The sequence below is a fragment of the Natator depressus genome, chromosome 1 (assembly GCF_965152275.1).
Source record: "Natator depressus isolate rNatDep1 chromosome 1, rNatDep2.hap1, whole genome shotgun sequence".
In the NCBI taxonomy this organism is placed as follows: Eukaryota; Metazoa; Chordata; order Testudines; family Cheloniidae; genus Natator; species Natator depressus.
This window is the reverse complement of record NC_134234.1, coordinates 105,721,328-105,747,697: the sequence shown is the minus strand read 5'-3', so window position 1 is coordinate 105,747,697 and position 26,370 is coordinate 105,721,328. Positions and strand designations below refer to the sequence as shown.

At 41.0% G+C, this 26,370-nt stretch overlaps 1 protein-coding gene across 4 annotated transcripts in view; it reads right to left on the bottom strand.

Annotated features, from left to right (window-relative positions):
* The window catches only part of MYO16 (myosin XVI), a 576,974-nt gene that overhangs the window by 420,145 nt on the left and 130,459 nt on the right, over positions 1-26,370 (bottom strand). For all 4 annotated transcript variants that reach the window (XM_074963511.1, XM_074963520.1, XM_074963529.1 and 1 more), the window contains exon 2: positions 23,044-23,307. In XM_074963511.1, coding sequence (XP_074819612.1) covers positions 23,044-23,269 — 226 coding nt within the window. In that variant the 5' untranslated portion in view covers positions 23,270-23,307. The remainder of the gene's footprint in view (positions 1-23,043; positions 23,308-26,370) is intronic.

Sequence of the window (26,370 nt, the reverse complement as noted above, 5' to 3'; positions counted from 1 at the left end):
GTCTCCTTTGCCAGCCATTGAAGATTTTTCAAGACTTTCCAAGTTAACAAACTCAGCTAAAACAATTGTTCACTCTATTCAAGTTTTCAGCTGAAAGGATTATACGCTGTCTGATTCTCCTATGATTTATGCAGGTTCTCCACCAATATAACTCCTGTGGCTTTCATAGAATTACTCCTGATTTACACCAACGTGACTGGAGTCTTTTTTTTTTTTTGCTCCCATATCATATAAAGCATACCTGGTGTCAAGTTTACACAAATTGGTTTCCAAATAGTGCAAGCAACATAATAAGATCTCATTGTCCAAGAGTTTCTTAATTTGTTCCCTTAAATTGCACTTATTTATGTCTTATTATACTTACTTGTTTGACTCTGAATAATTCCTTCATGCTCTTGATATTTACACACTTCAAATATTTTGTAGATTTATTGGGCTCCAGCCTACTTCCATTAATGTCAGTAGAAGCTTTTGATTTGACAATTCAATGGGACTAGGAAAGAACCCATCCAGTCACCTCTTACTCTTATAAACACTTTCCCTTGTCACTTAGAATTCTTATTATAGCTCTTAATTTTGCACTCACAAGCCATTCCATCCAATTCACTGATCATCTTTATTTTTGTTGTCCAAACATCATCCAGTGTTTCAATTTATTTCCAGTAATGATGTGCCCATTAATAAAGATGTTTACTAAACCTAGGCCTAATGTTAATCCCCAATTAGTTGAATAGGCACCTTCCCCAGATTCAATATAATGCCATTCATTGCTATCCTTCACTTATACACTTTCAGACAACTCAGTCCCTGCAAGAGTGCTTAGATCCAATTTGGCCAATTTTGAGAATTGGATTTCATACAACTATCAAATACTTCTCTAAAATCCAAATATATTACATCTATCACAATCTACATCTTTGGATTCCAACCATACACCCTTTGGAGTCAACATCAAAACTTCCAATGATTTCAAATGGAGCAGAATTGTATCTTAAATCCATGTGCACACACAATACACAGGTAATCAAGTTAGTCTTATCAAGATTCCTTATCCTCTAGCAGTTGTGCCATTTTTCTCTAAATATTTGTAGAATTATTTTACAAGAGATTGAAGTTGGATTTACGAATAACTGTCAGGCTCATTCTCCATTTGGTTTTCAAAGATTTCAATCACATATATCAGGGATCGGCAACTGTTGGCACGCAGCCTGCCAGGGTAAGCCCCTGGCGCGCCGGGCTGGTTTATTTACCTGCCGTGCCTGCAGGTTTGGCCGATTGCAGCTCCCACTGGCCACGGTTCGCCACTCCAAGCCAATGGGGGCTGCGGGAAGTGGTGCAGGCCGAGGGATGTGCTGGCCAAGGGATGAGAGGCCAACCCTGCGGACACAGCAGGTAAACAAACCAGCCTGGCCCGCCAGGGGGCTTACCTTGGTGGGCCGCGTACCAAAGGTTGCCGATCCCTGACATATATGGTATCTTTCCATTTCTTCCCAGCTCTCCATGATTTCTCAAAAGCAACTGTAAGATTTATCTTAAGTTTTTATGTTTTGGGTCTGTTTTATTCCAATGTGCACAAAAATGTAAATTACGAAGTTTCATGCCAACCCTGTGCCTCTTCATAGATTGTTCACAAACTAGTATGAGGTCAATCTCTCCGCATTGGTTTTATCATCCTACCTGCTGTGGTTATGGTGTAGGAAAAAAAGTCACTAAAAGGGAATGGGGTCAGTTATACCCCTCAATGTCAGTCAATGGGGAAAATGAAAGTACTCCATTTCCAAGGTCTTTGGGGGTCTCTTGGACACCAAACATACAAAAATTAAAATAAAACATGATAGGCAAACCACTGCCTCTTCTTTCTTTAAGTATTCTCAAACTATGATGAAGACAACCTGCTAGTGTTGGTTTTGTGTGCAGCCTTTCATGTAGTTGAAGACCACTATCACATCCCTCCTTTATCTCCTCTTTCCCAAAGTAAACATACCCAGTTCCTTCAACCTTTGCTCATATCGCTTGCATTCCATCCCTTTGATCATCTTTGTCACTTGCCTCTGGATGCTTTCCAGTTTCTCCACAACCTTTCTATACATTGGTTACCAATATTGGACACAGTAGTGCAACTGAGGCCTAACCAGTGCTGAATAGAGCAGTACTATCACCTCCCATTACTTGCATGCTATGCCTCTGTTAATGTAACCTAAAATTGAATTTATTTATTTTTGCAACAGCATTGCATTGCTGGCTCCTGTTGAGGCTGTGATCCACCACAACTCCTAGATCCTTCTCAACAGTGCTGCTGCCAAGCCAGTTATCCCCCATTCTGTATTTGTGCCTTTGGTTTTTCTTCCCTAAGCATTCCACCTTACATTGGTCTTTGTTGAACTTAATTTTGTTGTCTATAGCCCAGTTCTCCAATTTATCAAGATCCCTCTGAATTTTAGCTCTATTCTCCAAAATATTGGCAACTCGAAAGTATTGGCAACTTGATCAGTATGCTTTCGATATCTATATCCAGGTCATTAATAAAGATGTTAAACAAAACTGGACCCAGAACAAATCTCTTTGGAATCCCACATGAGACCTCTCTCCAATTCAACATCATCCCGTTAATAGTTACTCTTTGTTTGTGATCGTTTAACCAATTACGTATCCACTTAATGGTAGTTCTGCCGAGCCCGCATTTCTCCAGCTTACTTATCAGAATGTTGTGTGGGACTCTGTCAAAAGCCTTGCTGAAGTCCAGGTATATCATGTCCACCACGTTCCCCCTACCCACCAATCAGTTACCCTGTCAAAGAAGGAAATGAAGCTGGTTTGGCATGATTTGTTCCTGGTAAATCCATTCTGGCTGCTAGTGATTACCCCTTCATCCTCCTGGTATTCACAAATTGAATGTTTTATACATTGCTCTAGTGGCTTCCCAGATACCAAAGTCAGGCTCAGGAGTTCCCCAGTTCCTCCTTTCCCCCTTTTTTAAAAGATGGGCACAACATTAGCCCTTCTCCCATCTTCCGGGATCTCTCCTATCATCTCTAAATTTGTAAATATTATTGCCAGTGGCTCCAAGATTTCTTCACCTAACTCCTTGGATTGCTTTTATTTTGAGGCAGCAGTTATGATATATGAATCTTTCAGCATAGTTTTTATCATCATACTTTCTGTGGTTTTTCTTTTTTAAAAAAAAATTACCAAAAGAGAGACCCCAGTTAACAATTGCCTTGAGTATCATCACAATTGTCCAGCAAATTGAGTTTCTTTGAAGATAACAGTGCCAAAATGATTTTCTGGGAAGCCTACACTTGCTAGGAAGAGTTTCTGAGGAAGCCACAACTGTCCTATACATTTTCTGGCAAGCCCACACTTAACAAATGCTGTTGCTGGGCAAAGACTCACTGTTGAGGAAAAAAAGAAGGGCTGAGTGTAAAAAATCTGTATATTCAGAATATATGTCATCTATTTGCTCCATTTGTTCAAAGCAATAGACCATTTACTGCCACCTTGTTATGTTTGTGCCTTTTATATTGCTATTTGTTTTCATTGTCTAAACATGGGGACAGTTAGACCCCGACACCTGTACAGTTGTAGCTATTTTTAAAATGTGTTTGATTCTGGGGTCAGTTAGCCTCCCAGCACAAGCACTGGTTCTGAATATAGGAAAATTTTTAACTTGCTTATAGTTTTATAGTTCAGTGATTACAAAAGTCAGTTTTAAATGCATCCCATGTGTCTTGTCCCGTCCCCCCCCCCATTTTAACATTCTTGGGGTCTCCAAGACCCCAATATGGAAATAGTTGGATGATTTTTGGTCCAAAGAAGGGTTAAGGCTGTGTCCATACTACAGACTTCTGTAACTATGTCAGTCAGGGATGTGAAGAAGTGTGATCCCTGTCTGACATACCTGTGCCAGCAGAAGCTCTTAGTGTAGATGCAGTTATAGCAGCAAAACTTCACTTTTTTTTGGTATAGCTTGTTTCATTCAGGGGTGGTAAAATAAGCTATACCAGTAGAAGCACAGCTTTGACAGAATAAGCTGCATCCAGATTAGAAATGTTTTTTTCTGGTATAGTACACCAGTATACCCATACCAGTAAAGGACTCCTTGTGCAGACATGGCTCAAGTAATCACTTTCATATTTGGGAATGCATATCACTTGGATCATTTGCTTTGTATTATGTTATCTAAATATTTTCTTACTGTATTCGCAACAAATTTTTGTTTTAACCTACTAATCATGTTAAAACTTCTTTTCTTTGTTTTTCTCACTAAAGACAGAACTAAAACATTCAGTACCTCAGCCATTTTAAGTCATCTTTCACTTCATTCCCTTTATCAGAAATTAACAAGTATACCTTATTTTAATTTTATTTGCTCCTGGATATTATTTGAAAGACCCCCCTAAGCTTTGTAAGAACTACCCATAGTTCTTCCCAGTAAGCGCTCACAGTATTTTTGTTTGCTTGTTTCCTGCCATTTACTATTATCAATATAGGATTTTTTATTTAACACCTAAGGGTACAAGAAATCCCTCATTCAAACTGGCTAGAATTTGAGACCCTTACCCACTGCTCCATTAGCCATTCCACTGAGGTTAATGGGAGTATCATGGAGTTAGGTGCTATTCAACATGAGTAAGGGTATAGAATTAGTCCATACTTCATAGTGATCATTCCTTGCATTCTTCCTTCCTTAATTATAGACTCTTTTTAGGATTTCCCAGAGTTGTTCTAACCTGGTAGATATCTACACTTTCTGCCTATGCACTTCATTCACTAGATTTCTTTATTCCCATTAATTTGTTCTCCGAAAATGTAATATAATTGTACTACTGTATTTCCTAGAATGTATTCCTTTTTTCAGGTGAATGTTAAACAATTCAAGCTGTTCATGTTCACTGGTCCCAACCTTCCCTATTTCTCTCTGTTTCAATCAGTTCCTCCCTACTGGTAAAAAATAACGGTGGGTTCAACGCTTCCCCCCTCATACAGAGGTGGAAGAGAGAAAAATAAGGTGGTCATGGCATGGGAAGCAGCTCCCTGAAAGGATGCTTCCACCTCTTGCCCATTCCCATGCAGCTAGAGACAACTTGTGCTACTGTTCCATGGCTCAGAGGTGGAGGCACTCCAAAGGCTGAAGAGTGATTCTGGGAACAGCTGCTCTTCAAGGCATGTCTCTCTTAGGAACTAATAGGCACACAAGAAGATATCTGCATAATGTTGTTAATGTTGTTTCTAGGAGAATTTTTCTTCCACTTCAATGCATTTTATTTCCTGCTTAGATGCGAAAAGCTATTAGCAGCACAACATTTCACACAGTTATGCTGCCATTTGGAAAAAGACAACAAGGTGACACCATAAAGGGTCAACATCCATACGGTAGATGCTTCCTCTCCATCCAGATCCCTGGGATTTGCACGGTTTGGAGGCTGTGGCCCCTGCTTCCTCCAGTCCTTTCAAAGGGGCATTTGTCAGAAGCTCTGCAAGTTAATTGGCTCTCTGTCTACTCTTACTGGTTTAGCGGGGTTATTAACAGAATTTAAAAATAAGTCCTAAAGTGTATTTACCTTTTCAAAGTAGATACAGTATATAGTTAGAACCACACAGACAGGCAGGCTTAGTGGAAGCTTCATTGGAACTATATGTGCTTCTGCTTGCTTTGAATTTGGCCCTCTCTACAATTCTATTCATATATATCTATGTTTCTTTAAACAAATTGTACAATTCCATCCCAGGTGTAAACATACTGAAGTCAATGGATTTAAACCAGGGATGAATCTGGCTTATTGTGCTAAAATACATTGCAGTTTGCTGAAGGCGCCAGATGTACCCCTCCTTTGTGTCACCTTACTCATGAATTCAGGCACAGAGTCTCCAACAGATGCTTCTGATTTTAGGGAAATTGAAAGTCATATTTTTCCTACTTTCTATGGGCAAATGTTGAGATCTCAAAACCTATCACTAGATACCAGCAGTAGCTGTGTTTGTGAAATGTGAAGCACAGACCTTAGCTGCAGCATTAAGTCACTAAGCTGTCGTGTTTGCCTTTTGAGACTGAATTTAATCAAAACCCCAAACAGTGCACAGCGTGAGAAATTACCTCCTGCAACCATTTCATTGTTGCTCATGTAAAATCACAGTATCTACTATTTCAAGGTCACATATCGTACACTGTAATATTATAGTCAGCAAAAGAAAACAATGTAAAAAAGTGATACGCAGCCTCAGGCTGTCTGGCTGAAATCTTCTTTGAATTGTGTACATGAGGCTTATATGGTTAAATGGGTATATTTAGAATAAATATCGTCCTCACTACTGACCTCTCCAGCTCATAGCCCACATGCAAGTCATGCTAACAATCAAGCCAAATTATCCATTTTTTTAGATTCATTAACTGAATTTTTACCAGCATCAGTTCCTCCACTGTAATAACCTGCAACAGCTGCATGTATCCCCCCCCCCCCCCCGCCCACTGTTCCTCAGATGTTCTTGTCAACTACTGGAAATGGCCCACCTTGATTATCACTACAAAAGGACCTCCCCCCGCCTCCCCCCCGCTCTCCTGCTGGTAATAGCTCACCTTAAGTGATCACTCTGGTTACAGTGTGTATGGTAACACCCATTGTTTCATGTTCTCTATGTATATAAATCTCCCCACTGTATTTTCCACTGAATGCATCCAATGAAGTGAGCTGTAGCTCATGAAAGCTTATGCTCAAATAAATTTGTTAGTCTCTAAGGTGCCACAAGTCCTCCTTTTCTTTTTGCGAATACAGACTAACACGGCTGCTACTCTGAAACAAGAAAAATCAGTTTCTATTTATTATGCCATATAACCTATGTACTTTATTCAGCTCAGGCTCATAGCTATAGATGTTGTACATTGTCAGCTTGATGTACAAAGGTCTTTAACAGCTACCATTTTTTACATAAAGTTAAGGACACCTCTCAGTGTGTTAAGAAGAAAATATGCTTTCAGCTGAAGTGACAGAAAAGAGGAAGATGACTAAAATATTGGCATGTTAGTTCTGCCTTGCATTTTTTGCATTTGGAATTGTTACTGGGGAATGAAATGTAGACAAAATGAGCTAAAGAAGGAGCTAAAGAAACCCCTCAAAACACTGAACACATATTCCTAGGTCTTTTCCTCTGACACACCAGTGCTTCCTGGCCATCCCTGGAGGAAGTACTGCAATTCAGGCTTAGGGAAGAAACAGAATAACAGCAAAAGCCCTGAGAGGAAAGGGCTAACATTCTTTTTAAAAATAATTTATTGCATTCCATTGATACCAAATTGTGTTCATTTGGCTTTAACTTCATAGCTTCCAAGGGAAGTTCTCACACCCCCAGTGGCCTCTAAGCAAATTCTGACCCATATTTTGTCATGAAGTCCATGCTGGTGGACCCCTGAGTCCACACAGAGCCCATTCCAGGATCAGAGACTCCAGTTATTCCCATTCCATTTAACTGTCCTTCACCCAAATCACAATGCATGCCCTATAAAATCTAATTGAAAAATTGAAACTTTTTAAAAGTTTTTTAAAAATCGTTCTATAGAGTTTAAAAGTCTATGTAAAAAAACCTGTAATTTCTATTGTTTTCCAGAATCATTTAAACAAAATTATGATGGAGCAATCCACCACTGATGTGGAGAAACCTTAAGGGGAGAGCTATTAAAGGACTAATACAGACAAGTATTCCCATTACATTAAAACACTTTATTGGAAACGAGTGTGAAGTCCCAAAGGGTAAAATATTGCAGGAGAATCCAATGGCAAGGTGCATGAAAACCTGGTTTCCTCCTTTTGCATACTCTTATATTACAAAAGTACAGATGTGGGCACTCTGCTTTCAGTGTCTTTTTAAAAAAATAATTCTCATTTTTCTCAGGATGCAGGGGATGCCAGCAATAATGGATGCCATCTTTTATCAACTTTGTAAATTAGATGAAAGCAAACAATATGCATTTTAAAATGGCTAAAAGTAAATGTAAGAAAAAAAGAATATAAGTATATTTACAAGATGTGGGGCTCAAACCTGGGAAGCAGTGAGTCTGAAAAATATTGGGGGTCAGATGAAGAACCAGCTGAATGTGAGCTCCCAGTGCAATGCTTTTGGCCAAAAGAGTTAATGCAATCTTTGGATGCAAGAACAGGAGAAGTTCAAGTAGGACTAGATAGGTTATTTTATCTCTGTATTTGGCACTGGTGTGACCACTGCTGGAATACTGTGTCCAGTTCTGGTATACAGAATTCAAGAAGTATCTTGATAAATTGGAGAGGGTTTAGAGAAAAGTCATGAGACTGATTCAAGGCTTAGAAAATAAGACTCAATTTATTCAGTTTAACCAGAAGAAGGTTAAGGGTGACTTGACTTGATTACAGACTACAGGTATCTGTATGGGGAACAAATAATCAATAATGGGCTCTTCAGTCCAGCAGAGAAAAGCATATGATCCAATAATATGCAAGTCGAAGGGAGACAAATTCAGACTGGAAATAAGGTGTAAATTTAACAGTGAGAGAAATTAACCATTGGAACAACTTTCCAAGGGTCATGGGGGATTGTTCATCTCTGGCAATCTTTAAATCAAGATTGGAAGTTTTTTTCTTAAAGCTATGATCTAAGAATTATTTTGGGGAAGTTCTTTGGCTTGTGTTACACAGATAGTCAGATTAGATGATCACAAAGGTCCCTTCATGGTTTGGAATCTATGAAATCTACGAGTGGACTTGTGAGTACAGCTGGTTTATAGCCTCACACCACGTTGCATGGTGGCAGGAAGGCAGAATTGGAGATTCCCATTAAAGTTAAGAGGCAAACTGCCAAATATGAGGTATTGATTTTTGTTTGGTTTGTTCCAACTCCACAGTATCATGTTTGTGTGATCACAGGTGACCTCTTACTTTCTCCTTGCCACACCAAGCTAAGGTAGAACATTGTTTATAATTATGGTAACAAAGCACACACAAAACAAACAAAAAATTATAGTGAAAGAGACCAGAATGGAATGATGGAAGGGATTGATTGGCTGAAGCCAAGGAAGTTGGAGACAAAGGCCTATGAAGCTGGACTTCAGCATTAGGCTTCATATCCGTTCAGGTCACTCTATACCTCTAGCAAAACTGGATCCTTGGAGAGGCCTATAATGATCTTAATGGATGGTACCTGTATTTTTCTAAGTAGAACTAATAAACTTTTAAAGGGAAATTTTAAAACGATTTTTAAAAAAGTATGGGTATGTCTAACTGCACTTGGGAAGTGAGATTCCCAATATGGGTGGGCAGACTCGTGCTAGCTCAACTTGAGATAGCATAGCACAATAAAACATAGCTTTGTGGGCATTGTGGCACCGGCAGCATCTCAAGGTAGCTGCCCAACCTCGGACCAGGGAGTTGGATTGGCTTGCACTCGGGCAGGTAGCCCGAGCTTCTACCAGTGCCCCAGTGTCTACGCTGCTAATTTTAGCGCATTCACTCAAACTGAGCTAGTACGTTTCTGTCTACATGCGCTGGGAATTGCACCTCCCAACTCCAAATTAGATGTACCCTTTACATCACAAATTCCTGATTCAGGCCCTGATCCTATAAAAACTTACTCACATGATTAACTTTACAGATATTGAGTAGTCCCATGGAAGTAAATATTATATCATAGTCCACTTATGAAAAAAGTCTGCATTTGAAAGTATATAGGCTGCAATCCTAATAATTTCATTTAGGAAAACTAAATGAAAACATTCTTAAAATGATTTGAATTCTTGTTATAAGTTTCCTTATACAAATTCGGTTTCAAGCTTAATTGTTGATGAAAGTGATAGGGAACATCTAAACACTTCAGAAAATTAGATGCCCTTCACATTTGGGGATCAGTCAGCAGTCTTTAAAAAGTCTGGGTGAAATCCTGACCGAACTGAAATCAAGAGCAAAACTCCCATTGACTTTTATGAGACAAGGATTTTATCCTTTATAATCTATTATCCCTAATGTACACAAGTGTGGCCTACTTGAAAAGCATAGGGCCAGCTTTAAAGGCTGAATTTAAGGTCTTCCAACTATCAGGCAAGGTGACTGAACACTAGATTGGGAGGGCTCTGAGTTACTACAGAGAATTTTTTATCGGGTGTCCAGCTGCTGGTTCTTGCTCACATGCTCAGGGGTCTAAATGATTGCCATATTTGGGGTCTGGAAGAATTTTTTCCCCAGGTCAGATTGGCAGAGATCCTGGGTTGGTTTTTTTTGTGTCTTCCTCTGCAGCATGGGTCATTTTCAGGTTTAAAGTAGTGTAAATGGTGGATTCTCTGTAACTTGGAGTCTTTAAATCAAATTTGAGGACTTCAGTAACTCAGCCAGAGGTTATGGGTCTATTACAGGAGTGGGTGGGTTGAGGTTCTGTGACCTGCAATGTGCAGGAGGTCAGACTAGATGATCATGATGGTCCTTTCTGGCCTTAAAGTCTATGAATCTAAAAGCTAGATGGCTTTTAAAAAAGCCATTCTACATTCTGGAGTCCCCCTTCAGGGAGGCTAGCCTCTGACTTTGCCCCTTCTGCCGGTGGCCCCCCCCCCCACACCAGCCAGAGCCTCAGGACTCACTCCCCCCCCCAGCCCCCGGCGGCTGGAGCCAAGAGCCCCCCCTTGGCCGGAGGAGTCCCAGGGCCATCTGGAGCCCTGAGCCCCCTCGTTCCGCACCCCCCTCCATGGCCAGAGGAGCCCTGGGCCAGCCAGAGCCCTCCGAGCTGCACTGAACCTCCCCAGACCCCAAGCCGCCCTACGGGAAAAGCTCTTGTTTCTTCTCTTCTGGGAGAAGTACCAGAACTTTTGATATGCCCCATACAGGTTCTGGGGCAGTGGAGGAGGCAGTATGGGTTACTCAGCTTCCTGAGTCCCCAGGAAGCTGAATAGCAGATACCACCTCTTTGGCCATCCCGGAGCCTGCATGAGGCATAATAATAAGCAAAAACGTACACTGCCAAACTCACAACTGGTGTCCAGCGGTCGCAGCTGTGCCAGGGCAGGTTCAGCCTTCCCTGGCCTATTATACCCACTGCCCATGTGCTACAACTAGACTGGAATTTTTAAAGCTGGGCAGTCCACAAAACAAGCTCATTAAGGACTTGATCCAAAGACCAGTGAAATCGATGGAAAGTCTGCCACTGACAATGCTGGGCTACAGTGCAGGCTCTAAGCTCTAATGTTCATAGGTCTACACACAATGAAGTGTACAGTGCAGCCCTCAGGAACATAAGCAATTTTGGGTTAAACAAAATGTTAATTAACCAGTTTTGTAAACCAGACTTATATACTCCTAGCTATTTCCTTCTAAAATGTGTGCTTTTCATATACATTAAAATTCATAAATATATATCTTCCATATTACAATTAAATAATATTTTACATTTTAATTATACTTTTTTTGCAAAACAAGAAAGTGCCTTATTGTATAGTGTGCATCTTGTACCTTTTTAGTGTATTTATAGAACACAAACCATGCACAAAAGACAAAAAGCACATATGGAATCCCGTAGAAATTCAAATGTATTCAAATTTTATCTCTTTGTGATTTTATGATTGCTTTGAAATGGGTTACTTTGATTACTTAACATCTGTTACCCAATAACCAAAGGCTTTATGTTTCTCAGTGTTCCAACAAAAGGATGCCCTGTGTTGCTGAATTCATCACACACCGTGCCAAACAAATTTAATAACCATGCTGGACCTACAAGACTAAACGATTGCTCTGGTTTGAAAGGTGCCTCTGCCTTCTGGGCATTTGAAACAGCCTCTTTGTCATTGGGTGGCCCAAGCTGGTTGATAGGATGCTTCATTTTTCCATAGGCAGAAAGGTTTAAGTTACTAACATCTTGTCTGGTTGACAGTCAGCTGTTTTAGCCTTACACATAAGTATGATTTCCTAATGCAGAATGCATTTGTTTCAACAGCCTCAGATTTATTCAGTTAAAGTATAACTATTTTTTTTCTTTTTATGATCTCAATTCTGCAAAGATTTATGCATATCTATAACTTTGCACACCATAAACTTCACTACTCACCATATGTGAACTTTAGCATGTATTCATTTTTTTTCCCAAGGATTGGGGCCATGTATGTCACATTGAATGTGTATATGCATATATATCAATCACATTTGCTTTTACAATGGTTCCTCTTAAAATCAACATTTGCCAATGGTCACCAAATAATGGTGTCTGACACACATTTTTCTCCTCTAATTAGAAAAGAAACTAACTGTGGTATCCCAAATGGCAAACACTGGCATTTCAGTGGCCATTACTGCATGCATACAATTAATTCAAAGAATTATAAAACCAGGCAATTCAGAGTTAAAGTGAACTTAAAGAAATCCAAACATGTTAAGGTATGAAAATGCACATTTAGGGCACCCAGATAAACTTAAATCTGCCCTGTAGTGACACAATGTAAAGAACACATGATTCTGATCAATATCTTTTAGCGTTTTTGGTCCAAAATTATATTAAACTGATTCTTAAAGACCCATTTGATTTTTTTGTATTTTCTTTCCTTATATGGCATCACTACAGAATAAATTACTAACAGGTACTCTAAAACTCAGTTCCATTTTAATGTAGTTTTTATCTGGGACTTTCTTTTTTTTTTTTAATTAAAAGTTTATACATGAACATTAACTAAAAGACTCACACTTCACTGGTATGCTCCGACTCTACTCTAAAGCAGTGCAAAGCATTCACAGCATATTGGCCAGTTAAACTGGGTTTATTATTTTAGCTTTGTTTCAACACAGCAGCACAAAATAGACTGGAAGTATATAGCCCAGTTTCCCCCAGCCTCCTCTCCTCCAAATTTCCCCCTACCTCTTGCACCTCCCTACATTCCCAGCATGCATATCCCAAAATATCTTTCCCTTTTGTTACACACACACGCACACACACTTCCCTTACCACCCACCTATGCCTTTGAGAAGAGATGGTGTTTATGGCCATATTCTTGGTGTTACAGGAATCTGAGTTCAAATACATGTAAATTATTAACACTTGGTAAATATCACATCTCCCCCCAGAGGCCGACCTGTACCTCCTCATCGTGGTGGAGAGGTGCAACATCTTAATGAGGGAATTGCTCATTGGAGCTATGCCATCAGCAATGAAGGCTGGTCTGAAATAGCGCCTTGGGCATTATGTGAGGTGGACAGATCCAGTGTGAACCCTGAAAATGATGGCTAGCACAAGTGGCGAAGATACAGGGCAGCAACTGTGCCTAGCTACCCGAGACGTAGGAAGTTGCCAAGAAAGACTCAGTGGCTTGGGTCACACAGGGTAAAACCAGTACTGGTAGACCAGGAAAAGGTTTGCATTACTGCGCTTCCATCTCATCCCTGTGGGACAAGGTATTCTTTGGGACAATCATTTGCTCTTGCTTGTGATCAACATGAATAACTTAACGCTAAGCACCAGGCTTAAAGCCCCGTCCTACTCTCAGCTGCAGATGCCCTGCTGGTGCTGTCTTCCCCTGGAATAAACGTGATGGGTTCATGTCAAAGCCCCTCTGGGGACATGTGTCCTCTGATGTCAGCAAGCATGTCTGCAGTATACCATGACAATGTATTCAATCGTAGCTAGGATCTCCACCAATCCACCAAAATTGAAATCTGGAATGTTGTAACTATTTACGGGTGTGGTCATCAGCTCACTGCCTCACACAAAATGGACCATCTTGGCATATCAATCCCCGGCCTAATGGAAGCAAGGCTGATAGAGAATGGGTGCCATGAGGTGCAAGATTATTTATTTCCGTATTCCAGAGGTCCCAACCACTTATACTGGGTAGCATTACTACTGTGAGGCGACACCAAGTCCTCCTTGATAACTTGGGACGCCTGTGTCTTCTCAACTACTTATTGCACATCTTAAAAATTGCTGTTATAGTAGTCTATGTGCCAACAGAGGAATCAGCTGATTTAGTCAAAGATTATTTCTACAATCAATTGGAATCGTTAGTCTGCACTGTTCCTCCACATGATAATGGCCAATGACCTGTTCAAGCCCAATAAGCAGAGAGCCAATACTGCATTCAGATTGCAGCTGCACAGGAATGGCCCAAATGGCAAACGATTGCTGCAGTCAACTGTTCGGCTAAGTATTGAAAAACAAGATCACATCTAGCTCTCATCCTATTAAATCAGTCCCTCCAGCCCCCTAATTGCTTTTGTTGCTCTTCCACAAATTCCATTAATTTTATCCACATCTGCTCAATTTATAAACATTAAAGGTGTGCGAACCTTTCATAATGAAACACAAACACAAAAGCTAGTCCTGGATTTCCTTACAAACATGAAACCCAGCCCTCGTTTGCTTAAAAGGGTTCACAGAAGTTCATACAAGTTTTGATGACTCCGGGTACTGTTTGAAACCAGAGAGTGAAGCAAGCAGCCACTGCCACAGTTGTTGTGGAGACTTTCGGGTGCCACAGTTGTTCAGGTGATTCCCAAATAGTTCAGTGCATTCTGGGGAACATCATGTCTCAAAATTAAGGAAACAGCCATTGTTAAAGCAGCAGGATTCAGTGAATTAAGGGGCAAGATCTATATAGGGTCCCCCTCCAATTCCAATGATGGTAGATGGGGAAACAGATTATCCCTGTGAAGAGCGTGAGTGTACACAAGAACAGCTAACCACCACCTCACTTCAGAAAAATGTGTTTGTGTGTAGTGGGTATTTGCAAATCATGGGCCAGCTCCCTGAGATAGAAGCAAAATGGAGAGAGAATACTTGGCCTGTTGAGGGTAAAGGTGTCCTTGGGAAGAGGGACAGTGTCTCCTGAATTATTGCCTCAGGTGAAAAAAATATACAAAACTCAGCAGTTTTGTTCTTGAGTTTTTCTTGTTAATTAAAAAAAATATATAGTTTGATGGATTCCAGGGCACCCCAAAAAAATGTAAGAAGGTTTCTACTAACTCCTCAGCTGAATGTGGTGCATTTAGTGAGACTTTAATATATAAATTTTCAGAACAACATGGGCTCTGATAACATTCAATTTGCCATAAAAAAAATAAAGAAATACTGTGAAAATCCCTTCATACCATGTAATTAACTGGTTAATGGTTATATTAGAATACAGCATATGTGTGTGCATGTATGATTACCCTGCTTAATTTAAAAGCATACACACTGCAATGAGCTCTGCATGGGTGCTCTGTGTGCTAAATGTGGCAGAGTCAGGGCTCTAGAAAGTCATACAAGGGCAGAGATGTTCTATTATGGCCTATTAACCAGTGTCACTCAAATGAACTCTTTGGAGCCATTAAGGGTACGTCTACACAGCAAAAAACAAAACAAAATACTGCAGCGCACCTTAGAGCCCAGGTCAATGGATTTGGGCTCATGCTGCAGGACTAAAAGCAATGCAGCCGTTGAGGCTCAAGATGGATCCTGGACTCTGAGACCTGCTCACACAAGACACAGCACAATGTTTTTGCTCTTCGGTATGACAGATATTCTCTTTTATATATACTACAAAAGGTAATGCTGTGTCATATTTCAACCCATAAAAATGAGGAGATTTTAAGACGTGCATGTACACCTTTTATTATTGTTAATAAAAGAGTATTAAAGTTGGAGAGATAGCCTTTGGTTTTTCACAATATAAAGTAGTTCAAGAACAAATGAAATTCAAGTGTCACTGTACATTAAAATGACAGATTACTGACAATAAAAGAAGATTTACTACCTGAACACAATAATAAAATAACACAATCAATAATCAGCCCTCTCCGGGTGAGAAGGGGAGATGTTTACAATGTCACTATTTCAATAAACTCAGATAAGTCTCCTGTAACACATTCTAAAATTGTATCACTGCCAGAGTGCACAACGAGCATCATGAACGTGCATGTTTCATGGACTTTTGTGCAGACATTCCATTCCCCCTCCCCCTCCCCCCCGTTACAGTGATTCAGGTATAAGAGGGTGGAGGAAGCAAAGTATTTGCCTGGATTTGCTGACAATACACACTCCTGGATAATGGGCCGGCTCAGGGAGAAGCATCATCCCTTTTCTTACCTCTTGGTCACCTCATGTGGGGGTGAAGTATTGAGATTATGAGGAGTCAGGATACCCCTAGCCCCAGGGTAGTCAATTATTTTTTGTCAAATTCCAAATTTCTTGGTCAAGGTATAGTCAAGGTCCAGAGGCCAGAGAAAACAATAAAAAAACCCAATAACAATAATGAGTAAATAAATTGATTTGGGGGTCCATTCAAAAGCATCTGACAGTCCAGATTTGGACCACAGTCCATCTTTTGACTACCCCTGCCCTAGCCCTTCCTCTGAGGTCTAATGGGTCTGTTTGCATGCTAAAAGGGCTCCTTGCTTCTAGAGATTTATACAGATCCTCTTAAGGGGCAGGATACCATATTGGTGCCTATTCTTAACCTATCCCATGGTCACCCCTGCCTTGTGGTTTTTAGTATGTTGCTGCTGTTCACTTTCAGTGGCTGCTGGATTTTCTATTCTGCTCTGGATTCAGCTTTTTCAGGGGCCAGTATGGATTTGTTTTTCTCACTGAATGAACTGTGTATGCTCATACATTCAGTAAAAGTGTTAAATAGCCTGAAGGGTCTGACCTTTAGGGCATGCTGCAAAACATATCTACTATTCTGCCTGGCTTTTGATGAGAAGGGAGCTGTGAGAAGATGGGGAGTGGTGAGGATGTTAATTTTTAAATCATAGGCATCTCTGTTTAGGGGACTGAATGAGGGAATTGTATATTATAACAATTGCATTTCTAAATGCTGTGAAGAGCATTTACCAGAGTGTCTATCCGTAACTCTATCTGTTTCTGTTTTTAATCAAAATACATAATCTGATGCTCTCAAACAATAGCAAATATACATAATCACTAGGGTTGCGCGAAAGGTTCAGAAGAGAGTGGGAGGCGAGAATTCAAATCTGTCCAACAGACCACACTGAAATGTGGTAAAGTAAGGACAAAATCATAGAATCATACAATATCAGGGTTGGAAGGGGCCTCAGGAGGTCATCTAGTCCAACCCCCTGCTCAAAGCAGGACCGATCCCCGACTAAATCATCCCAGAGAGGGCTTTGTTAAGCCTGACCTTAAAAACTTCTAGGGAAGGAGATTCCACCACCTCCCTAGGTAACTCATTCCAGTGTTTCACCACCCTCATAGTGAAAAAGTTTTTCCTAATATCCAACCTAAATCTCCCCCACTGCAACTTGAGACCATTACTCCTTGTTCTGTCATCTGCTACCACTGAGAACAGTCTAGAGCCATCCTCTTTGGAACCCCCTTTCAGGTAGCTGAAAGCAGCTATCAAATCCCCCCTCATTCTTCTCTTCTGAAGACTAAACAATCCCAGTTCCCTCAGCCTCTCCTCATAAGTCATGTGTTCCAGTCCCCTAATCATTTTTGTTGCCCTCCGCTGGATTCTTTCCAATTTTTCCACATCCTTCTTGTAGTGTGTGGCCCCAAACTGGACACAGTACTCCACATGAGGCCTCACCAATGTCGAATAGAGGGGAACAATCACGTCCCTCGATCTGCTGGCAATGCCCCTACTTATACATCCCAAAATGCCATTGGCCTTCTTGGCAACAACAGCACACTGTTGACTCATATCCAACTTCTCATCCACTATAACCCCTAAGTCCTTTTCTGCAGAACTGCTGCCGAGCCATTCGGTCCCTAGTCTGTAGCGGTGCATTGGATTCTTCCGTCCTAATTGCAGGACTCTGCACTTGTCCTTGTTGAACCTCATCAGATTTCTTTTGGCCCAATTCTCCAATTTGTCTAGGTCCCTCTGTATCCTATCCCTACCCTCCAGCGTATCTACCACTCCCCCCAGTTTAGTGTCATCTGCAAACCTGCTGAGGGTGCAATCCACACCATCCTCCAGATCATTTATGAAGATATTGAACAAAACCGGCCCCAGGACCGACCCCTGGGGCACTCCACTTGATACCGGCTGCCAACTAGACATGGAGCCATTGATCATTACCCATTGAGCCCGACAATCTAGCCAGCTTTCTATCCACCTTATAGTCCATTCAATCAGCCCATACTTCTTTAACTTGCTGGCAAGAATACTGTGGGAGACCGTGTCAAAATCAGCAGGGTGGAGTTGACTAACACAAAAAGTAGTGATGTTTCATTGGCCAAGATCCTGCCTTAGAGCAGTTTTATGCCTAGTTACCCAAAGCCAGATTCCCCACAAAATCGAGGGTTCCCCCTGTGTACATTGCATTAGAGCTATGAAAGTGACAACAGCAGCTCCTTTGTTACACTCATTTGCAACCACCAGCTCAAGGGACTGCTCAGGTTCTCAAACATCAGACATCCTCATCAGCCAGAAATGTTCCCCTTTTGGCATTTGGATTCAAGAACAATTTAGAACAGCCCTCAGAATGCTGTCAGTTACACCAGGGATTGGACAAGTGCCAGCAGAGCCCCAGTACTGGGCAGCACAAAAGTGGCTTAAAGCCCCCTGTGTATGTTTGCGCATATAGAATCCTAGAAGTTCAGGACTGGAAGAGAGGTCATCTAGTCCAGTCCCCTGCACTCAACGCAGGACTACATAATAGCTAGACCATTCCTGACAGGTGTTTGTCTAACCTGTTCTTAAAAACCTCCAATGATGCAGATTCCACAACCTCCCTAGGTAATTTGTTCCAGTGCTTAACCACCACAACAGGAAGTTTTCCTAATGTCCAACCTAACCTCCCTTGCTGCAATTTAAGCCTATTGCTTCTTGTCCTAGCCTCAGAGCTAACGAGAACAATTTTTCTCCCTCCTCTTTGTAACCATCTTTTATGTACTTGAAAACTTATCATATCCCCACTCAGTTTTCTCTTCTCCAGGCTAAAGAAACAAAATGTTTTCAATATTTCGTCATAGGTCATGTTTTCTAGACCTTCAATCATTTTTGTTGCTCTTCTCTGAACTTTCTCCAATTTGTCTACATCTTTCCTGAAATGTGGTGCTCAGAACTGGACACAATACTCCAGTTGAGGCCTTATCAGCTCAGAGTACAGCGTAAGGTTTACTTCTTCTGTCTCGCTTACAACACTCCTTCTAATACATCCCAGAATGATGTTTGCTTTTTCTGCAACAGTGTCACACTGTTGACTCATATTTAGCTTGTGATCCTCTATGACCCCAGATTCCTTTCTGCAGTACTCCTTCCTAAGCAGTCATTTACCATTCTGTATGTGTGCAATTGATAGCTCCTTCTTAAGTGTAGTACTTTGCATTTTTCCTTTTTGAATTTCATCCTATTAACTTCCCTCCAAAGCACTTCCAACCTCTCCCAGCTTGGTATCATCTGCAAACTTTATAAGTGTACTCTCTATACCATTATCTAAATCATTGATGAAGATCTTGAACAGACCCAGACCCAGAACTGATCCCTGAGGAACCCCACTTGATATGTCTTTCCAATTTGACAGTGAACCACTGATATCTACTCCCTGGGAACAGTTTTCCAACCAGTTATGCACTCACATTATCTGTATTTCCCTAGCTTTTTTTACGAGAAGGTCACTTGAGACAATATCAAAAGTCTTACTAAAGTCAAGATATACCACATCTACTGCTTCCCCCTAACCACAAGACTTGTCAAAGAAAGTGATTAGCTATTTGTTCTTGACAAATCCATGCTGACTGTTACTTATCGCCTTACTATCTTCGCGTTGTTTGCAAATTGATTGCTTGATTATTTGCTCCATTATCTTTCCGGGTACTGAAGTTAAGGTGAGTGGTCTGTAATTCCCCAGGTTATCCTTATTTCCCATTTTATAGATTGGCACTATATTTGCCCTCTTGCATTCCTCTGGAATCTCTCCCATCTTCTATGAGTTTTCAAAGATAATTGCTAATGGCTCAGATATCTTCTCAACTTCTTGAGTATTCTAAGATGTATTTCATCAGGCCCTGATGACTTGAAGACATCTAACTTATCTAAGTAATTTTTAACTTGTTCTGACCTTATTTTAGCCTCAGATCCTACCTCATTTTCACCGGCATTCACTATGTTAGATGTCCAGTCACTAGTAAAATTTGGTGAAAACTGAAACAAAAAAGTGAGCCTTGGTCTTCCTCTTACTTCTAATGTATTTGAAGAATGTTTTCTTGTGACCCTTTATGTCTCTGGCTAGTTTAATCTTGTTTTATGCCTTCGCCTTTATAATTATGTCCCTATATGCTTGTATTGCTTGTTTATATTCATCCTTTGTAATTTGATCTAGTTTCCACTTTTTGTAGGACTCTTCTTAGAGTTTCAGATCATTGAAGATCTCCTGGTTAAACCAGAGTGGTCTCTTACAATACTTTCTATCTTTCCTACGCAGTGGAATAGTTTGCTCTTGTACCCTTAATAATGTCTCTCTGAAACACTTCCAACTCTCTCGAACAGTTTTCCACCTAAGACTTGCTTCCCATTGGATCTTACTACCAACTCCTTGAGTTTATAAAGTCTGCCTTCTTGAAATCCATTTTCTTTATTGTGCTGTTTTTCTTCCTACCATTCCTTAGAATCATGAACTCTATCATTTCATGTTGTCTTTCACCCAAGCTGCCTTCTACTTTCAAATTCTCAACCAGTTCTTCCCTATTTGTCATAGAAACATAGAATCATAGAATATCAGGGTTGGAAGGGGCCTCAGGAGGTCACCTAGTCCAACCCCCTGCTCAAAGCAGGACCAATCCCCAACTAAATCATCCCAGACAGGGCTTTGTCAAGCCTGACCTTAACAACTTCTAAGGAAGGAGATTCCACCACCTCCCTAGGTAACACATTCCAGTGTTTCACCACCCTCCTAGTGAAAAAGTTTTTCCTAATATCCAACCTAAACCTCCCCCACTGCAACTTGAGACCATTACTCCTCGTTCTGTCACCCACTACCATTGAGAACAGTCTAGATCCATCCTCTTTGGAACCCTCTTTCAGGTAGTTGAAAGCAGCTATCAAATCCCCCCTCATTCTTCTCTGCTGCAGACTAAACAATCCCAGTTCCCTCAGCCTCTCCTCATAAGTCATGTGTTCCAGTCCCCTAATCATTTTTGTTGCCCTCCGCTGGACGTTTTCCAATTTTTCCACATCCTTCTTGTAGTGTGTGGCCCAAAACTGGACACAGTACTCCAGATGAGGCCTCACCAATGTTGAATAGAGGGGAACGATCACGTCCCTCAATCTGCTGGCAATGCCCTATTTATACATCCCAAAATGCCACTGGCCTTCTTGGCAACAACAGCATGCTGTTGACTCATATCCAGCTTCTCGTCCACTGTAACTCCTAGGTCCTTTTCTGCAGAACTGCTGCCGAGCCATTCGGTCCCTAGTCTGTAGCGGTGCATGGGATTCTTCTGTCCTAAGTGCAGGACTCTGAACTTGTCCTTGTTGAACCTCATCAGATTTCTTTTGGCCCAATCCTCTCATTTGTCTAGGGCCCTCTGTATCCTATCCCTACCCTCCAGTGTATCTACCTCTCCTCCCAGTTTAGTGTCATCTACAAACTTGCTGCGGGTGCAATCCACACCATCCTCCAGATCATTAATGAAGATATTGAACAAAACCGGCCCGAGGACCGACCCTTGGGGCACTTTACTTGATACCGGCTGCCAACTAGACATGGAGCCATTGATCACTACCCACTGAGCCTGATAATCTATCCAACTTTCTATCCACCTTTGTCTCCAATGCATTCCAAGAACATGTTGGATAACCTGTGCCCTGCTGTATTATTTTCCCAACAGATGTCTGGGTAGTTAAAGTCCCCCATCACCACCTAGCACTCCTATGCTTGGGATGATTTTGTTAGTTGTTTTAAACAAAAGCCTCATCAACTTCTTCCTTGGTAGGTGATCTGTAGTAGACCTCTACCATGACATCATCCTTGTGTTTACCCCTTTTATCCTTACCCAGAGACTTTCAACAAATCTGTTTCCTATATCCACCTCAACCTTGGTCCAAAAGTATACAGTACATCTGTGTAATACAAGGTGACACTTCCTCCCTTTGTTCCCCTGCTTATCCTTCCTGAGCAACCTGTACTCTTCTATACCAATATTCTGGTCATGTGAAGTATCCCCCAACAATGTCATAGTTGTAATCACTCACTAGGATTTCTAGTTTTTCCTGCTTATTACCCATACTTGCATTAGTTTACAAACATCTACATTACTATTTTGTTTCCCGCTCTTGTCTCTCCCTTTTCCCTGCTATGCCCATGCTCCCCCCAGATTCTGACCCTTCTCCCAGGTCTCTGTGTTTTTGACTTACACGTTTGCACCTACACACAGGCACGTACACACTCCAGTTGTGCGGAGCACTCAAACACAGCTCAGGATCTGGGCAATTATGCTGTCAGGATGTTACATCACATCACCAGCTCAGAGGATCCAGAAGCAGACAGAGCCAATGTTTTAATCTCAGTGTTTCATAAAGCCAAGTAACCGTACATAAATGCTGTCACATCACAACAATCACCACCATCACTTTGGGGTCAGGGTTCATCAAGCACTATGGCTAAAGTCCATCCTCTTAAGAATCACCAATTCCTAATAACCATTTAATTGCTCCCAGCCAGAACCACATCTTTGAAGGAAGCTTATTTATTTAAGAGCTTTGTTTAAATACAGGGGAAAAAAATCTCAAAGCATCACTAAACAACTAGGTGCAATTCTATGGCTGCAGTATGCAGGAAGTCAAACTACATGATCAAAACGTTCCCTTCTGGCTTTAAAATCTATGATTCTGTAAACACCTTTATCCTACAGTGACATCCTAAGGCCTCCAAAGCACTATTTGCTTTCATCAAGGACATAAATTATATGCCATAATGCTTTATATTATATAATACATATTTACTTTATTGCATATTAATTGCAAAGTACATAGTACATTCTAGCTATAAATAGCTACTGTTATTTGAAATTAAGTCTAAAATAATGCCCCAAGAGACAAAGTAGTTGCTACTCTGAAACTTTTAGACACACAAAGGAATAAACCATGAGAGTACTGCTAAATGCCTGTGGTACCTTCTTTGTCATCATGATGTACGATTGCATCCTGTATCATAACAGCGAGGTTGAAATGAACTCGGTGATTCTTTCCATGTTTCAATTTTTTCACATGTCCTTCCTGTTTCTGAAAAGCTTTTTCTCTTTCATAATACGCCTTTATTTGATCACAGCGCATACGCTTCACCAACCGCTGACGCTGGCCTAAAGGGAGGGACTCCAGCAAGCACTGGTCAATTTCCATGTCATGTGTTCGAAAAACATTACATAGCTGGAAACAGCCTACAAGAAATGAAAGATAAACAAATTAAGGTCAGATAACACTGAGTTTTCAATGTTTAATGAAATTCCCACCAAACTTCTTGGGGTTCCTATTTAACTCTTTAGAAGTATGTATTATGTAAGCTTCACCTATTTGAGAAGCACCTGTTTTGCTATCATCTGCTTTATGGAAACACATAATTAATTCCATCCATGTTAAAAGTATTTTCACTTTAAATGGATGCTTTAAAATGCATAAACACAAAAATTAATAGAAAGAGGTCTGAGAGTTCAAATATGTGAGACGGATGAGACATAAATAATTCAATGTAATACGAGTGGTTATCATTTGCTTACAAACAAGACAATATTATATAGTGAAATGCCAGTCTGATGTTTGTGCCTCCGTCTTTGCATTTTCATCTTGCTTTGGGTTAGCAAATTCCTGTTACTCAGTGAGAAGAAAAAACAAAATATTATAACTATAGTGATTTCTCTAGCATGATATGGGTACTCAGGCAAATGTCTAGCTATTAAAACCAGAAAAACCATTATAGATTCATAACTATGTGAACGAGGTTTTTTTTGCATTGTATTTAGCTCTCCAAGTGGAATCTTCTGATAAAGTTAGATAGCAGGAACTGAAGAAGAAACAAACTGAAAATGTAACTATGTTTCGGTCAGTCATTCACTATGCACTCTGCAGTAGGATTCCTTCCCCCGCTCCCCAGGGTTAAATCTGCCATTTTTACCAGACGGTAAAGTTGGGAGGGATAGTAAAGTAACCCATGCTTACCCAATGCCGCTCTCTGTCCCACTCTAGCGGCCAGCCCCCATAGAAGTTTGTATGTCTGCCAGTGGCTTTGGATTAACAAGGCTTGTTTAGCTCTGGCAGCAAAGGCTCGCAGTTTTAAGTCAGTGATCCCCAAACTTTTTACCTTACACTCCCCCCTTTACTCCTGTCTGTGCCTCCTCTCCCCCAGGGCTAGGAGCAGGGCTGTGGCTCCAGGAGGGGGAGGATGTGGACAGGGGCAAGGGGGCCAAGGCTGGGGCCAGAGCCAGAGCCAGGGCTAGGAGTGGAGCTGGGTGGCACTCCCTCCCCAGCCCCACCCTCCTGAATGTTCCTCTGTGCCCCCATAGGGGGGTCACGCCCCACAGTTTGGGGACTTCTGTTTTAAGTCCAGAGTTCAGTCCCTACTGCTGACAACCAGCCCAGGTGCATACCGTTACAGAAACATCAAGCATAAAAAAGTACTTTTTAGCACTCTTATTGATAAGTGTTTGCTCACTTGTGTTAGCAGTCATTTCAGCTAAAACGGAATGGTATAACAGTGCTTGGCACTGAGCTGCCAAATATCAGAAAGCAAAAAGAATAAAATATAGCTGCACGAGGAGACAGTTGGGAGTGAACACCAGTTGGCAAACTGAAATCTTCATCAACATTTGAAATGTTTATTGAATGTTTAAGATGGAAAGAAACTGGAAACAAAGTGGGACACAAAATTTTAAAAAGCATTACTACTCTTGTTTTCCTCAGTTTTTCACTTGCCTAACTTCAGACCCCTTGTGCTAAAACTTTAACTTGGCCTGCAATAGAAGAAATAAGGTACAGCAGGGAAAAGAATCAGTGCTGAATATCATGCTCTAATGCTAGTCAGATGAGACAAAGAATTATTGTCCCTCCACCACACACACACACTAAACATCAGAACTATTCCAGCTGGTTGATATCCCAGTGATTATGATTGGTTCTGACTGAATATAAGTTTAAGATTTTCTTGATGTGTATTTTGTCTCTGCTTCATATAAAGAATCTATCTAATTTGGACCAGATGGTTGCTTCCATGAGGATAAGTGCAGTATCTTTTCCTATTGAGTTTCAGATCATTTTGCTGAGAGGGGTTCCAGAGGCCTCTGGGGAACTATGGAATATAACCTGTGATTTAGATCTGTGCCCTTCTTTGCTGATTAAATCTAGCAGCAAGATTCCGAGGAAGACTTCAGCAGGTGTAAACTATCATAGCTTCATTGCATCACTTGAACTATGACAATTTACACCAGCCGAGGATCTACCCATCTGAGTTCGCAAGTGGCAGAGATAGTCATCTCAGTCCAAGATAAAACCTATGTTGGTTGGCTCAGGGAAAAAACTGACAGAGTGGTTCGCCTGATGGGTCTTGTTTAACCTTTTGAAAGAAAGTAAGTAAATCTAGAAGTTCTCTTTGATCCCTTACTGTTTTTAGATGGCAAAGTGACAAGGGTAGACTAGAGTGGCCTCCTCTACTCCATTTCCATTTAGCAAAGAGATTGATAACTGGATGGATAATTGCAATGTCCTTGTCATTTCCAGACTAGATTAATCCAGTACAATGGGGTGTAAAAGCACGGACCATCCGCAAGTGCCCTTTTGCAGCCAGGTGTGGCACTTCAAGTGTGCCCTGTATTAATTTCTCCAGTCTGGGGAAGCAATAGGTTCATTTTACCTGCCTGGGGCAAGCAGAAGTCAACACACACTAACAAAATAGTATTTTGGAATCTTCAGGGAATTTAAGGGAAGATTTAAGAAGTTTCTACTCAGTCTGTGCTAAGTGTGATAACCTAGCCAAATTTGAGCAAATTTTCACAAAACCACATACCTGACACAAAAAGCCACTCTCTTGTCACATTTTGAGTCCCCACACCAAAGCAGGAAGGTGCAAAGCAACCAAACACAGAATCTTATAACTGGAAGTGCCAGGAAGATGTGAACTACTGTGTCAAGGTTCCTTCCCCACTCTGAACTCTAGATGTGGGGACCTGCATGAAAGACCACCTAAGTTTATTCTTACCAGCTTAGGTTAAAAACTTCCTCAAGGTACAAACTTTGCCTTGTCCTTGAACCCTATGCTGCCACCACCAAGCGTGTTAAACAAAGAACAGGGAAAGAGCCCACTTGGAGAAGTCTTCCCCCTCAAAATATCCCCCCCAAGCCCTACACCCCATTTCCTGGGGAAGGCTTGATAAAAATCCTCACCAATTTGCATAGGTGAACACAGACCCAAACCCTTGGATCTTAAGAACAATGAAAAAGCAATCAGGATCTTA